General features: G+C 37.7%; 1 protein-coding gene, 1 long non-coding RNA gene and 1 pseudogene across 3 annotated transcripts in view; all 3 read right to left on the reverse strand.

Moving 5' to 3' along the window:
* Positions 1 to 4289, reverse strand: part of LOC107584950 (zinc finger and BTB domain-containing protein 47-like) — a 26208-nt pseudogene extending 21919 nt beyond the window's left edge.
* A 1356-nt stretch (positions 4290 to 5645) lies between these two features.
* Positions 5646 to 11054, reverse strand: LOC107584951 (NK-tumor recognition protein-like; the record flags this gene model as incomplete). Its single annotated transcript, XM_016271731.1, has 9 exons — positions 5646 to 6291; positions 6393 to 6473; positions 6567 to 6611; positions 6700 to 6783; positions 6871 to 9564; positions 9776 to 9924; positions 10169 to 10256; positions 10524 to 10679; positions 10864 to 11054. Coding segments are annotated over 9 exons (3558 nt in total), but the record flags the coding sequence as incomplete, so codon positions are not given.
* Positions 11055 to 13146: 2092 nt separating this feature from the next.
* Positions 13147 to 16234, reverse strand: part of LOC107584953 (uncharacterized) — a 7371-nt gene continuing 4283 nt past the window's right edge. Inside the window, exons 2-3 of one of the 2 annotated variants that reach the window (XR_001609200.1) lie at positions 14255 to 14450; positions 13147 to 13222 (exon numbers count right to left, since the gene is read on the reverse strand). This is a non-coding gene — a long non-coding RNA (uncharacterized lncRNA). The remainder of the gene's footprint in view (positions 13223 to 14254; positions 14451 to 16234) is intronic. The other variant, XR_001609199.1, reaches the window with a different exon arrangement.

Genomic DNA, 16234 nt, shown 5'->3' on the forward strand with positions numbered 1-16234 from the left:
TTCCTTTGCTAAAGTAAGGAAACTTTGCTTCCTTTGCTCCTGTTAACAAACACTGGTTTTCAGAAGACTCACTGGCGCATGCGCAGTGCTGAACTCATACGTCATCAGCCCGGAGATGCTTCCGTGTAGGACTGTTGGCGCAAGCTACATTAAAGTGATTATTAAGTTTTGAATATGGATATTTTTCTTACAAAAACGAATTGATTCGATACAGAAGGCCTTTGTTCACCCCCCGGAGCTGTGTGAGACACTTTTTTTATGGATGGGCGCTTTTTATTTAACTTCTTTTGGACTAATGCATGCAACACCCGCTGAGTGCCATGAAACAGCTAGAAAGATCAAAGACAATTTTTAATATAACTCCGACTGGATTTGTCTGAAAGAAGAAAGTCACATACACCTAGGATGACTTGAGGGTGAGTAATTTATGGACTAATTTTCATTTTTGGGTGAACTAACCCTTTAAGCTTATCCAATGCAGGAACTGAATAATCAAGGTTGTAGACTGTGATCTGCTATGTTACCATGTCCAGAGCAGGACTGCCAGGAGAATTCAGCCTGAGCTATGTGAGAAGGAGCTGAGTCAGGACTTCTGACCAAGAGAAGAGCCTGTGGAGTTGGCATGTCTCTGCCACATAAAGCACAAACACAAACTGCCACAACTCCACTCCATGTACAAACTCTGGCCTAAGTATGCAGCAATGTGAGGAACTGAACCTGACAACATGGACACTGGGAGAAAGACAACTGTGAAATAGGGAAATAAATGTCTTCTCTTTCCCATAACCAAAAAGGAGAAGGAAGGAAATGTGTGTTGATAAAGAGTAAAATTGTACAGATTCAGCGAAAATAAATAAAATGACACAAAAGAAGATATTTTGAACAATGTTGGATACCGAACAGTTGCTGGTAGCCATTGACTTCCATAATATTTTTCCCCATACTATGGAAGTCAATGGCTATCTTAAACTGTTCGGTTATCAACATTCTTCAAAATATCTTCTTTTGTGTTCAACAGAAGAAAGAAACTCATACAGGTTTGGAACAACTTGAGGGTGAGTAAATGATTACAGTATTGTAACGTTGGGGTGAACTGTCTCTTTAAGCGGCGCAACTTTTTTCAACGTCGATAATAATAAGAACATGGCTTGAGTTGAATGCTGGGAGCCGTTTGAGGAGCACTTGCCACGTGGATTTAAGTTACCCCAACAGCAGAGCACTGAGAGACAACGAAGCCTCAAAGACAAGGGTGGGCAGGAATGTCCTGAATAGATGGTTACATAAAAACCCTCAGCATGATGCTTTTTTCCAGGCCGCAGCACTAAAGGACAAGACTGCAGAGTTTAGCAGGAGTCGTTCTATTTCAGTTCTTCCTAAAATACAAATTTTCATAGCGCTTTCATGACGAACAGTTAACAAAGGGCCAATTCACGTATGTTCACGTTAGGAAATCATCATGCAACAATTCATTCTAGAGTGCATTCGATGCATTTATTCATTTATCTTAGGCTTTTTCAGTATACATCTAAAACCCATTATGACCTTGGTGCTTTTACCACCAATGCTTAGCTAGCAATGGGGACTAGTCACCAAGTGCAATAGATGCAGCTGAAGAAGTACAGCTCCTTTTCTGTTATTACAGAGCGTTTTGGAAATTAAAACTGGTTAATGTTATCATCAAGTGATATTCTGGTGGTGATTGTCTAAAATTGATTATATTCTCATAAACAATGCATTAATGGAGGCGTAAAGGAGTTCGTAGGGTTCTGACTCATTTCACATGCCAACCAACAATAGACAATGCATATTAAACTTAATTTTTTGTCTACTACAGCCGAAGAGGAAATGCACTGTATAAAAAAATTAAAAATAACAACCTTTTTAAGGGTCATGTGAAAAAAGTCAAGCGAGCAACTAGAGGTCAAAAAGACAGGGTCGCATAGGCGTAATTTGCGGGTGGGACGGGTGGGACATGTCCCCACCACTTTTTGCCAGGGTCGATATTGTCCCTACCCCTTTTTGAAAGTAATTGAAAAATATATTGCGGAAGGTATGTATTAAAGGAAAAACAAGATCAACAAATCATTCTTCATAATCCAATTAGGGTGATAAAAAACAACAACAAAAAAAACATTTGACTCCTTACGCATGCATAGCTCGTGCAGTGCAATAACGACGTGATTTGCAGCTGTCGCACTTTTCGTAATGTCATTAGGCTATAGCATTTTGGAGAGCTTCCTTGTGCTAAGTAAGCCTGCCCTCTACTAAAGATGTTTCTAGTCAACTACACTCTTAAAAATAAAGGTGCTTCAAAAGGTTCTTCAAGCGATGCCATAGAAGAACCATTTTTGGTTCCACAAAGAACCATTCAGTCAAAGCTTCTTTAAAGAACCATCACTTTCTTACCCTTTTATAATCTGAAGAACCTTCTTTCGCCACAAAGAACCTTTTGTCAAACAGAAAGGTTCTTCAGATGTTAAAGGTTCTTTATGGAACCATTTAGACAAAAAGGTTCTTCTATGGGATCGTGAAGCACCTTTATTTTTAAGTGTAGTCGCACGTTATATTAAATTGATTAATATAATAATATATTAACCATACTTCAATATAGGCTATAGACGTATTCATTGATTAATAGCATGTTGTAGCACAAAAAAATGAAAAATAATAAAAATAAAAAACCGTGCTCGTGCAACCAACTGAGAAAGTTAATCGCAAAAGAGCAACCAGTGGGAAGAATGAGTCTGGAGCCCTGAATTGCCCAGCTCCCTCTGTCAGTGATCTACCTGCGTTCAAAATTCTCTGGCACCGCCCCTGGCACATCGATGTATTTTTGAAACGCAAAAATTAAGTTTGTCCAACTCTAAACCCAGTCCCCAAGTAAATTAGGTTATTAAATAAAAAAACTAGCAAAACAAGTTGCGCGGTGTCCCCACCACTTTTCAAAGCAAAATTAAGCCACTGCAGGGTCGTGACACTAAAGTAGTGACCTGACCCAAATATTAACCCGGCTTCCAGATGTGAAGAGGCCTCTGGATTACAGCACCACTGTACTATAATAAACATGCTCTATTTTTAATGAGCATTCCTAAAATCAACACTGCTGTGCTTTCATCCCCCGCAACCTCTCTGATGCTCTCCCTCAGTTTATTAAGAATATAAAATATTAAAATACTCAATACAAAAAACAAAAACAAACAAAAAACCTGATAAAAAAAAAATCTGTTTGTAAGACATCTCATTTATCATTCTTTTCTTATTTTACTATTTTATTCCTTTATATATATGATCGTTATGTTTTAACGGATAAGGATTTGTAAAAATTGTTTTACAGAGGTAGTCAAGGAAATACTGAAATAAAGAAAACGGATTCATTATGATTCATAACTCATTTAATGTCAATAATTCAGTGATGTAAAAAATGTCCAGTTCTGGAAATAACTTATGTTTGGTCTGGGCTACGTCTAATTGTATCTAGGAGTAGCACATTTGGAATTTTTTTTTAATCTAATCATAAACTACTTTAAATGGTATTTAAACTATAATGTTTCTAAGCTCCTGTATGTGTAGCGCCTTCAGCATGTATTTGGAGACTCAGTTACTGCACAACTGAAATATGAACTCTATGGATGGAGGATGCACACATTTTTTGAGGTCATGATGTGAAGTTAACAGTGTTGTGACATGAATTCGGTCTCGTCCCGTGCAACAAAGTCTCTGATTTCAAAAGTATATTTGGAATTTAAAAATATTTTTTAAATTGAATTTTGCATGCATCAATGTCCACGAAAAGCACCAGTCACGACGTGATCCTCCACACTGATATGAGAGAATTTAACTCTTTAAATGCAACAATGTAGCTATTGTAGCCGTTGCATTCTTGTTAACCTTCCAATTTCTGCGGCTGTCGGCGTTCTGTGCAAGTTGCAAACTTCATTTTGCGGTCAAATTTATTGGCGACATCACGATATCTAACACATTCAAAACTCAGACACATCCCGGGACAAACTATTGCAAGTTTAATCGGCCTAGCTAAGTCGTTTAAAATTACAAGAAATAAAATATGGATATAAAATGATCAAAATGTCGTTGTCTACTGTACCATTTTGATCCGGGGTCTCTAGCATCGAAGGAGTCCGCGAATAACTCCATTTGCGCAGGACTTCCGCCTCGCCATGTAATAGTACGTTGGATTTTCACATTTCTTCAGTTTTCCTTCCCCTCACAGTTTTTTTCCGCCGTGCTAGCAGCATTCAGACAGACAAAAATGCAGAGGCTGCTTTTGCAGTAGGAATGGGTGATTGGAGCTCGGGATCATATGGGCTTTTGTCAGAAGTTTTAAAGGGCCATTGCACTGGATATTTTTTTTCCTGTCCGAGCTGTAGTCTACATCTACTGCTAAAAATGTGTAATCAATACGATCTGCCATTATGGGGACATGGAGCATTTGTCTCCCAGGTGCTTAAGACCTTGCATGTTTGACAGTATCTCACTGTGTGCATGAGAGCATGCTGAATCCTGAAACAGCAGGCAACCAGAGCAATTATATCCTGTGTTCAAATTTGTGACCCTGGACCACAAAACCAGTCATAAGGGTCAATTTTTCGAAATTGAGATTTATACATCATCTGTAAGCTGAATAAATAAGCTTTCTGTTGATGTATGGTTTGTTAGGATAGGACCACATTTGGCTGAGATACAACTATTTGAAATTCTGGAATCTGAGGGTGCAAAAAAAATCTAAATATTGAGAAAATCACCTTTAAAGTTGTCCAAATGAAGTTCTTAGCAATGCATATTACTGATCAAAAATTAAGTTTTGATATATTTACAGTAGGAAATTAACTAAATATCTTCATGGAACATGATCTGTCATTAATTCATCCAGCGGACGTAATTTGTGTTCCAAAGATGAACGGAGGTCTTACGGGTTTGAAACGACATGAGGGTAAGTAATTAATGACAGAATTTTCAATTTTGGGTGAACTAAGCCTTTAAGTGAGCAAACGGTAAACACTATCCCATAAGGCCACAGGAGTGAAGGACCTGTCAGATGTGAAATGTTAAAAAGAATTTAACAAAAAAAATTGAGAAATGTGATCTGAGCTCTTATGTTTCAGTACTTTAGGTACCAATAAAATTGCTCTTTGTGGTTAAACTGTACTTTTATGATTGTTAGTATGTGTAGTACATCTAGAAATGTATACAGTTTATACTAAAGAACAATTTAGAACAACAGCCAAAAGTGAATTCTTCATCAGAAAATTCAGTTCATACTCTGACAGTACATTTGGATGCAGTAGTATCAGTGCAGTGGTTGTCAATTCTGATCCTGGTGTACCCCAGCAATTTTGCATGTACAGTATCCCCACCAGTACAAAGCAAAGTAATAGCCTTAAAAAGGTAATAGCAAAGGACTAAATCAAAAAGCAGACATGCTTGTAGTGGACAATACTTAGAAACATGCTTGAGATGGACTTACAACTTAGAAACATGCTTGAGATGGACTTACAAAAACTTTTATCCACATTCTAATGCATCTCACTCAACTATGTGTATATTTGGAGGAGTCACCGAAACGTGAAGTAGGTGTTGCTACAAGAACACATTTCACAGAATACACATTGTACAGCACACTTATAGGATTTCACAAAAAAATGTAGATTTATTTCCAGTTGGCAAGATTCGTTTGTTATATTTAAATGGTGTATCAATAAGCAGCACTAGATACATTCAGTAAGATTTTTAGTTTTTATGGACAAATAAAAAAAATGCACTGAGGGCAACCTTTTAAACACAACACGTTCATTTGGCCAAAACTAAACATTTCCCATCCATGTCTACCATTGATTTGTTTAATACAACTGTGTGTCACGTCAAAACATGACTTACATTTCACAGATTTTTATCTTCAAAGGACTGAGGTAAGTGGCTGTTGACATATAACCTTGGCTTTACAGCTGGAGGGCTTCTATGCTCCTTTTCTTAGGGATACAAAAAAAAAGTGTACTAGAATAAAAAAGTGACTCATTTTGTTTCAAATGTACATTCATACATAGACACATTTGGAAAAAATACAGCAGAATGTGTGTGAATTACACATTAAATGATTATACAGTGTACATCAAAGGACATACTTCTCCAAACTTAAATGGAGCCATTCGTTCAGAAAACCATATGGAGGAGAAGGAGACTTAATGCTACATCTTCTTAAAATCAGCTCAGCTGTATCGACTGCTTCGGCTATGACTTCGCCTCCTGGAGGAACTGCGACTGTATGAGCGATATGACCTGAACGTGAAGACACACATCAAAGAATTAGCTTCAGTGAGGCACATTATCAAATTCAAACAAGACAGTTTCAATAATACATGGATTTATTTATGATGTACCTGGACATGCAGTCAGAGCTCTCACTTCTTCGATGCCCTCTTCTCCTGCTACGGCTAGAAGAACTATCGTAAGAGTCAGACCTGTATTTCCAGGAACAAAAGACATAATTATGAATAATAAAGCGACACTAGGTTGCAGTCAAAATGCATGAATAATTTTGGCTCCATGCTCACCTTGATCTGTGGCAACCTCTGTACCGACTTCTACGGTCTGTGTGGCTAAAACAAGATCACCGTGGCATCTTAATTAAAAACATTTTAATCCCCATAACACACATATCAAAGATAAATATCTTTCAACACTTACCTACGGTAACTTCGGTAGGTGCTACTTCGAGAACGGGAGTGTCCTCTGCTGTATCTACTCCTGCTTCTACTTCTACTGTAGCTCCTGTGTGAACAATTAAAACATACAAAATTAACTTGACATAAAATATTGGACATACGAAGACATAAAACATTGCCTGTTGTAACCAACCTGGAAGAGTAGGTGTAGCTTCTGGACCGGCTATATGAATGGGACCTACTTCTGTGGTGGGTCCTGTGGCTGGACACAGACCTCGACTTGTTCCGAGAGTGATTATGGGATCCAGCCCTTTCTCCTGTTGCTGGAAGAGAGTCTTCTTCACTTGAGCTGTCTTGATTTCTGGGTCTCTGATTTAACCGAGCTGTCTTTCGTACCTCATCAAATAAGGATCCTGGACGGACTCTGCTCTGGCTCTTGATCTCAATCTTGAGACCCTGGGCCTTTCCCTCCAGTTGATCTTGCTGCTTATTTATTTTCATAATCAAAGGTTTTGTAGTAATGGCCTGCGCAACAGTCATGCCTGTCAAAGGTTTCCATTTATTTTCAACTGCTGAGAAATAACTGTCACCAGGTACAGATTCCTCTGGCTGACTGCCTTGAGGTAAAACAAATCCAGTAGTTACGGAGTTTCCTTTTTCTATTTGCGGTGGAACAAGTGCACTACCATCATTTCGAATACTTTTTAGAGGGGAAAAGCCTATCGTTTTTGGACCTGCTTGCTTAGCTTCTGGGATGCACTCTGGAGGACATATGTCAACTTTATTTAGGTATATTGGTTTGTTACTTGCCAAGTTAGTGTCTGAAAGATTGGTATGGATCTCTAGATGGCTTTGAGCTGGACTTCTTTTGGTATTGCTATTTAGCTTTGATTTTTGGCTTTCAGTCACCTTCCCATTCTTATCAATACCTTTAGAAGACTCTATTGAAAACGTATCTTGTGATGATTCAAGAATTCCTTGATCCCCATCCTTATTTTCTGAGACTTGGTGCTTGATCTTTTCAGCTTTTATACGCCTTTTTGCTCCATCATTGACAGCATCAGGATTTTCTATGTGAAATTGTTTTGCTTGTGTGACATAATCCTCCTCCTCACCTTCATCACCAAACTCCAGTGGAGGCTGCCAGTGAAATGTCTCTTTCGGCTTTTGGTGCTTCTTTGATTTCTTGGCCTTGGATCTGTGAGATCCTGACCTGGAAGAGTTCCTCCTCTTGTGCTTGTGCTTCCGCTTGGCTTTCTTGCTCTTGTGCTTTGAAGTTTTTATGTCTGCAGACAGTTCCTCATTACCTTTTAATTCATTAGACATTTCTGCACCTTGGTTTGACTTGTTAGAGGACCATAAAGGGTATTCATATTCTGATTCTGAACTAGCCTCTCCCTCCTCTTTTTCAGACACATGTTTGGCATCACTAACTACCTTTTTGTCTGGCATTTCAGAGTCACTCTCAGATTCCCAGCAATGATACAAAATGTGTCTCTTTTTCGTTTCAGTAAGTCCTTCTTGCCTAAAAAGGAGTTGGTGGTGTTCAACAGCAGTAGTAGTCTTACTTGAGTTCTCTCCTTCAATTTCCCATCCAGATGCATTATTGTTGTCCACTACTGGTTCTTTCCTTTGACTGGGATTTGTGCTTTTCAGTGTGTTTCTCTGAACCAAGGAGTCATTGTGTCCGTGGATAGCACTGTATGGATTATCTGATATGTCCCCTGAGAAGGGAGATGAATCTTTATGGCCACTACCATGATTTGCATGCTTGTCCCTCTTTTGGCTATTTCTGTTAGATTTACGATGTTTTCTTTTTTTTTCAGTGGATCTTCTTTTGTATGAATCATACGATTCTGACCTACTGCAGGAGGAAGATCTGCTGCCGTACTGACTCTGTGATTTACTGCTACTTTGTGATCGAATAGGTGACCTGCTCCTGGACAAACTGCTTTGCAGGAGTCTATCAGAAACATTATTGTTACTGCTGCTGGGGTCGCTTTGACTAACAGCCATGTCTGGCTTTAGAGAGGACACTGTCTCCAGAGGTACATTTGATGATGGGCTGATTAGTGCATTTGAAGCTGGGGCTGATTTTACTTTGATTTCTTGAATGCGGACATAAGAGGGTTTCCAGGGTTTTTGGCCTGGTTTCCATCGAGAAGGAGGTGGACTGTCACTCAAAGGCAACACAGAAGCACTCTCTGAAGATGCTGCTGGTTGGGCTTTAGGTTCTTCACCTTGAACTGATTTAGGGACAGGCTTGTCCAATTTGGAAATACCACCCTCTGTAGGCTTTGACTTCCGAGGGGATCTCAACTCATTTCTTTTTCTCCTAGAGTTTGATCTGGTTCTTGACCTTGTCCTGTATCTGGATCGAGAATGAGACAGTGACCTAGAATGAGTAACAGACCGCCCTGATCGACTATGCCTTGACCTCATGGATGACCTAACCCGCTTATCAGACCTTGAGCGACTTCTGGAATAGGATCTGCTCCTGGACCTCGAATAAGATCGTGAATCTCTAGAAGAGCTTGATAAGTAACGTCTCCTTTCTGATTCCGATCGATACGATCTGTGGGAGTGATGCGACGATGAGCGAGAGTAAGAATGAGAGCGTGATCGAGAATGTCTCCTTTCAGCATGGCTTGAGGGCTTTGACCTCTTGCCTGAGGACCCAGACATCTCATCCTCAGACTGGGAGATCTCCTTGGTCTTGTTCTTTTTATGCTTCTTTGAGTGCTTTCGTTTCTTTGTTTTCTTCTTGTGTTTGGTTTTCTTTTTTTCTTTTCTATATTGATGGTGGCTGGAATATACAGAAGCCTCACTTAAGGAATGCTCTTCAGATCTTGACCTAGACCTTGGGGTGTCACTTCTGTCATCCCATCTGTTTGAACAATATTTAAAACTACAAAATCAAACTCTATGTCCCAACTATGTTTTTTCACAACTTTAAACACATATCTGAAAGCAAATCAAAATAATATAAACCTTTTAATATAAACCAGAAATAAACTACCAATATTGGCTTGGCAAATTCAATCATTTTGAATTTCACACTGATCATTGCCCCGTTTTCAAATGGTGTAAGAATATACCTTTCTCCTTTACTCCATCTCTCCACACTAGGGGGCTGGTAAGCCTTGGTCCTCTGCATTTCCTCTTTCCAGTGTGGAGGAGTCTCACTGCTCTCCCGTTCCCCTTCTGACTCTGATCGGGACTTTGACCGAGGGGGGGTATGGTACCTCTGCAGAGGGAATAAAAAACAACAACATTTCATGCATGGCCAACCAATCAAACTAACATTTCCATCAAGCACTTTCTAAGTTCTAACAAATAATTAGAATGAAATAATTATAACAATTATTAAAGCAGCTGATATATTTTTGTGTTTGTAAAAATGCATTTTGTCTGCTGTACTTCATACAATGTCACTCTGTGTCTTGTTTTTTTTCTGGATGTGTTATAAATGTAATTCATGGCTGTCATACCATAGTACCACGGCCTTTGATCTTGCGTCCAGATTTTGTGACAGTTGGTTTTGTGTCATTTGGTGCCACGACTGTGTCCTGCACAGCCCTATTGGGGGGAAAAGTTTCAAGACTTTAACTCTTTTGGTTTAAAATACACCATCAAAGCTGAGCCATGGATTTCAGGGATTAATTGTTAAGCAGGGACAAATGTTACTAAAATATGAATAGCTTTGGTTCTGTAGTAACACTTTAAAATTTGACCCTATAGAAAATGTCAGTTATCTAATAACTGGGGATGCAGAGGAAAGACTCTTGTGATGTTTAAGTGAAAAAAAGAAGCATATGTTTGTTGAATTGTACAAAAGATACAAACGTTTTTACTGTCTCCTCCTGGGGCATGTCTCTGCGGAGCAGGAAACGGTTTTCTGGCACGGGTGGGATCTCTTCTGGTCGAACCACAGGCTTCTCCCTTTTCACATTCTGCTCAGTCTCACCATCATCTTCCTCTGCCATCTCATCTTCAGCATGACTATGAATCAGGAAAAGGTTATCAGTATACTATTTTTACTGTAACTGTGATATAGCTGAAAAGTGTCAGTGCAGGCGAATACCAAACGTGTTATTGCTTTAGATCATTGGCTGAATAACAAATAAATGCAAATAGATGCTTTCACTGTGCATAATAGGAAATGGAACTGGTTACAATCATTTACCTTTGTCCTGCTGTTTTAACTGTCTCTCTTCTTTTTCTCTTTGAGTTTCTTTTCCTCTTTCGAGATGCATAATTTTTTTCAGACTCTCGATTAGAGGAGGAATACTGAGATGAAGACTCAGAGGAACTCTGAGAGTCATCCTCAGAATGGAAAGCATTCCTCCTTTTGCCTTGAAGAACTACAGATATACATCAAACTTCAATCAGTCTGAAAATGTTCTGAACATCATCACATAATGTAATTTATTAATTTTCTTTATTTCTGACTACATTATCAATGTGCAGACCATGTGAATTTATTTTGAACTGGAGCTTTCTGTACATGGCACAAAATAAACAACATATAATGAACAAAACTAGTTGTGTCTCAAATGAATAAATGAATAAGTTGCACTTGTATTTAACTATCTAGTGTATGAATTATATATGCTCGCTCGGTCATCCAACATCAGTCTAATAGGCCCTCCCCCTCTAGTAACTAATTAAAGATGCAACAGTTAAGAGCATGAAGTGTCCAACATTCCACACTTAATTAAGGTTTTTTTTTTTTTTTTGGTTAATTAAGTGCATCATCCAGGCATTTGAAGTGCACTTTTTGCAATTTTCAGAGTGAAACACACTAATCACATTATTTAAACAAAAAACTGGCAGAGAATAGTGCACAAGAATGCAAACTGTGATGCACATACTATGTCCAAACCAATCATATTGCAAGTAAAAAATGAAAAATACATTGTAAAATATTATATTTGAGATACATCTATAAGAATCAGGATTTTGAACCAGCTTGATTTCACTGTGGGCAGCACTGCCCAGAATGACATGATACACCGTTTTTGATTACTTGAATATAACGGACCCAGTACGTAACCTAACCTAACCTAACCAAACCAAACCAAAAAATAAATAAAAAAAAGATTTCACAGGTTAAGCTCTTAGAAATGTGGATAAACTTAATGAATCAATGTATTGTACTCTGAATTAAACTACTGGACTCAGTCCTGAATTATACAGTTACACAGACAGCAAAAGGATAATCCTATCTGATCAGCATGGATGTGTCTCTTATTTCAATCTCAGCTGGTGAGAAAAAAGATCCCTGTATTGACCACAAGCCTTACTAACTGTAATTTATGACCAAACCTTCTCAATGCAGACTAATGCAGCTTCTGTCTTCTAGGAACAGGCTGTAAATACAGTTCTGGTTCATTCTTCAGTGCTGTCAGCAAAACACCTGCACTTTTCGTTACACAGCCAGAATTTAGTCACCTCCAGGTTTATTTTTGTGCTATTGCCCTATAAGCTTATGCTTGTACAAGAGGATATGAATGGATATTATATTAAGGTTAGTTAGTTGGTTGGTGTTATGCCAGCTTCCTTGGCTATTATCAATGTGATTAACATGTTGAAACAGCCATTTAAAAACCTATATTAGGTTTTTATAGTTTATTTGAGATAAAACCTCTAAAATGGGTTCAAGGTTGACTCTGTAAAAAATTTGAGTATGTTTGTGAAATAATATAATTACCTAAGAGAATATTGGTCAAAGCAGTTTTTTACAGGTTTAAAGTCAAAGTCTAGCATGATAAAACACCTCATGTCAAGTATACGTACCAGTGCACAGGCAAAGAAAATTTTTGCTTGTCTTGGGACAAACATCGGAGAACAATTGACAGACAATTCGTCCAACTGGAAGAAAGCAAAATAAATCATTATACTTGTGGATCAGAAATCTCTCAGCTGGTGAGAAAAAAGATCCCTGTATTGACCACAAGCCTTACTAACTGTAATTTATGACCAAACCTTCTCAATGCAGACTAATGCGGCTTCTGTCTTCTAGGAACAGGCTGTAAATACAGTTCTGGTTCATTCTTCAGTGCTGTCAGCAAAACACCTGCACTTTTCGTTACACAGACAGAATTTAGTCACCTCCAGGTTTATTTTTGTGCTATTGCCCGATAAGCTTATGCTTGTATAAGAGGATATGAATGGATATTATATGAAGGTTAGTTAGTTGGTTGGTGTTACGCCAGCTTCCTTGGCTATTATTATATTATTATATTATTATTTATATTATTGAAATAGCCATTTAAAAACCTATATTAGGTTTTTATAGTTTATTTTAGATAAAACCTCTAAAATGAGTTCAAGGTTGACTCTGTAAAAAATTTGAGTATGTTTGTGAAATAATATAATTACCTAAGAGAATATTGGTCAAAGCAGTTCTTTACAGGTTTAAAGTCAAAGTCTAGCATGATAAAACACCTCATGTCAAGTATACGTACCAGTGCACAGGCAAAGAAAATTTTTGCTTGTCTTGGGACAAACATCGGAGAACAATTGACAGACAATTCGTCCAACTGGAAGAAAGCAAAATAAATCATTATACTTGTGGATCAGAAATCTTACACCTGTATGTTTTGTGTTTTAAGCTTAAGGATAAAAAGCCATTATTAGATTAGTGTGACTATAGCATTTCAATTTATATAGATTATAACTTTCAAGTTGACTTCACAGGTTGACAGGTGTGGCAAACCAAAACATCTTCTTCATATTCAAATACAAAAGCATTCAAATTTAGGTGTGCTTTTGCATAGCTCGCTTAAAGAAAACCATTATTAGATTAGTGTGACTGCTGCAATTCAACTTATAGGCTATAACATTCAGGTTGACTTCAGTGTGGCAAACCAAAACATCTCTTTCATATTCAAATACAAGAGCCTTCAAATTTAAGTGTGTTTTTACATAAAGCCAGGGTTATCCATTTCATTTATAAGCGATAAAATGAATATAAACAGGGTGTTAAAACATTTGCTTTGTAAAGTAATGGATGTAAAATCACTAAATAAAAGGTTTTGGTTTTATGACACAGACATCTCTCTTAAAACACATAATTAGTGGTAGACTTAGTGCACACTACAACTGTGGTTCATTAAAAAAGCCCTGCAGGTCAGGGTGTGGACTGCCACAACAGTTCCTCACACACTGGCACAGGTATATTAACTGCCATTATCCAAGTACTTTACAAAACATAGACATATAATGTTGCACTTTCAGTATTAAATGCTTATTACTAACTGGTTTAACGATTTATCTTTTATAAAAACTTCATACTTTAAAATTATACCAAATGCTATGATAAAGATCACACAACTCTGAACCCCTTTAATAGGCTACCTTTTGCAACACTGGTGTTGAGAACTAAACACGATTTTTGTAGTTGGAAAAGTGATTTTGAAAACCATAGAATGCCAAACATATATGAATGGTAATCTAAAAGCAAACATTTTAAGCATTTCTCTATCAAAACTTTACTTTAGTACTTTAAACTGTTTGACCTTCACACAAGAGTATTTCAGAACAACCAAATAAAAATCACTGTCACATCTTACCTAGTTCTCTATTGATCTCCACATCAAAATAGCACTGAGGGCAATCTTTCACCCCCATTTTGTAAAGAGTGGGCTTCCTGTAGTGCAAAATCACAGCGAAACACTATTAAATCTTGTATTCCCAAATTGCCTGAAATACATTCCATTTCAGATATCTCCCATGATACTGTTTCTCTCCAGGTGACATGAACAGAAACTCAGAAAGTGAACAGAAAATCAGACACAGACATTGGGGAAGTGTATCGGTTAAGCAATGACATGCAAATCTCCATGCATGCCCCTCCAACCTCAACTTCCACCCCCTTTTTACGAGCACTGCCTTGTCTATCACCGGGTCTGCTGTTGGACACCACCCTAATGTGATGAATGACACACTGTTGCTTTGATGTGTGCTGTCATCCTAAACTAGGAACCCTGGTTAAACTAGATGTGTGCTATCTTTGGGCTGTGTTTAGAGACAGTCGAGCTTTTGTTTGGGGAGGAGCTCCAAACATAGTTTAGTAAGGGCCCAAATAAACTAAACAAGAACTAAGCATGAACATTAAAAATATGTGCCAAAACAGAAGTAGCGACAGATCGTTTCTTCTGTATTGTACATCAGAGTTTAATGGATTATTGGGGGAAAAACGTAGGCGGGACTTGGTTCTATGCATCAGTTGTTGATTGGATTTTGAGATGTGGGCGTTGCACTCAAAAATGGATGCAGATGAACATGAGCTTGCAAGGGCGGCGTTTAAGCGGACTAAATGACTGGAGAAGTCCTGTATATGTCACAAGAGCTAGAAATCTGTAGGAAGATCCAGCTATGACATTTTGATTTAATGTTACAAGGTCAAAATAAATAAATAAAAACAAATCATATGCAAGAATGAATCATTCATAATAAAATCAATAACATGCATTTAAAAAGGGTACATTTTCATTTCAATTCAACTTTAAAGGAATAGTTCACCCAAAAATGAAAATTTGCTGAAAATATATTCATCCTCAAGCCATCTAAGATGTAGATGAGTTTGTCTCTTCATCAGAACACATTTGGAGAGATTTAGTATAATATCACTTGCTCACCAATGGATCCTCTGCAGTGAATGGGTGCCGTCGGAATGAGAGTTCAAACAGCTGATAAAATTATCCCAATAATCCACAAGCAATCCACACAACTCCAGTCCATCAGTTAACAACTTGTGAAGTGAAAAGCTGAATTTCTATAAGATAATAATCCATCATGAAGGGCTTTTAACTTTAAACTGTCACTTCCAGCCAACATACCAGTCCGTAATCCATAATTGTGCATCCTCCAGTGAAAATCAATCCCCTGCTGTCCTCTTACACTAAAACTCACCAATATATATTTGTTTAGAACTGTTTTTCTATTTCTGACGGCACCCATTCACTGCAGAGGATCCATTGGTGAGCAAGTGATGTATTGCCAAATTTCACCAAATTTAAAATAATCTATAATCACATCATCTATATCTTGGATGACCTGAGGTTGAGTAAATTTTCTTACTTACTTTTCCTTAAATCACAGACACTAAAGTCTTTTAGCAGAGCAGAGGAATGACTTGCCATCAGATTAACACATCTCAAATTACAAGAAGTGAATGAAGTTATTGAACTTCCTTATGGCACATATTATGTTGGTAAATTTACCATGGTAAATGTTGTGCCAGCTGCTTTCCCATATCAAAATAACTTTGTTTATCAGTCCACTGATTGCTAACACAGGCTGTCTACTTGTGGAAATGGCAAATGTCAGAGTGAATGTCACAGGAGGAGAAAGAGGACATTTCCATGTGTCAGATCTGGAAACAAATACAAAAATAAATACAAGGAACACTCCTGGTTCCACTTGTACAGTATCATTACCAAAAAATAAATAAATGCTTGATCACTTTTAAATAAATTTAGAATGAACTGGAATAGCTTGCTTGGCAAGTGAAATCTTAAAGGGGTCATATGATGCGATTTCAATTTTTC

The sequence above is a fragment of the Sinocyclocheilus grahami genome, unplaced genomic scaffold, assembly GCF_001515645.1.
Source record: "Sinocyclocheilus grahami isolate Dianchi unplaced genomic scaffold, SAMN03320097.WGS_v1.1 scaffold65.1, whole genome shotgun sequence".
Taxonomy (NCBI): Eukaryota; Metazoa; Chordata; class Actinopteri; order Cypriniformes; family Cyprinidae; genus Sinocyclocheilus; species Sinocyclocheilus grahami.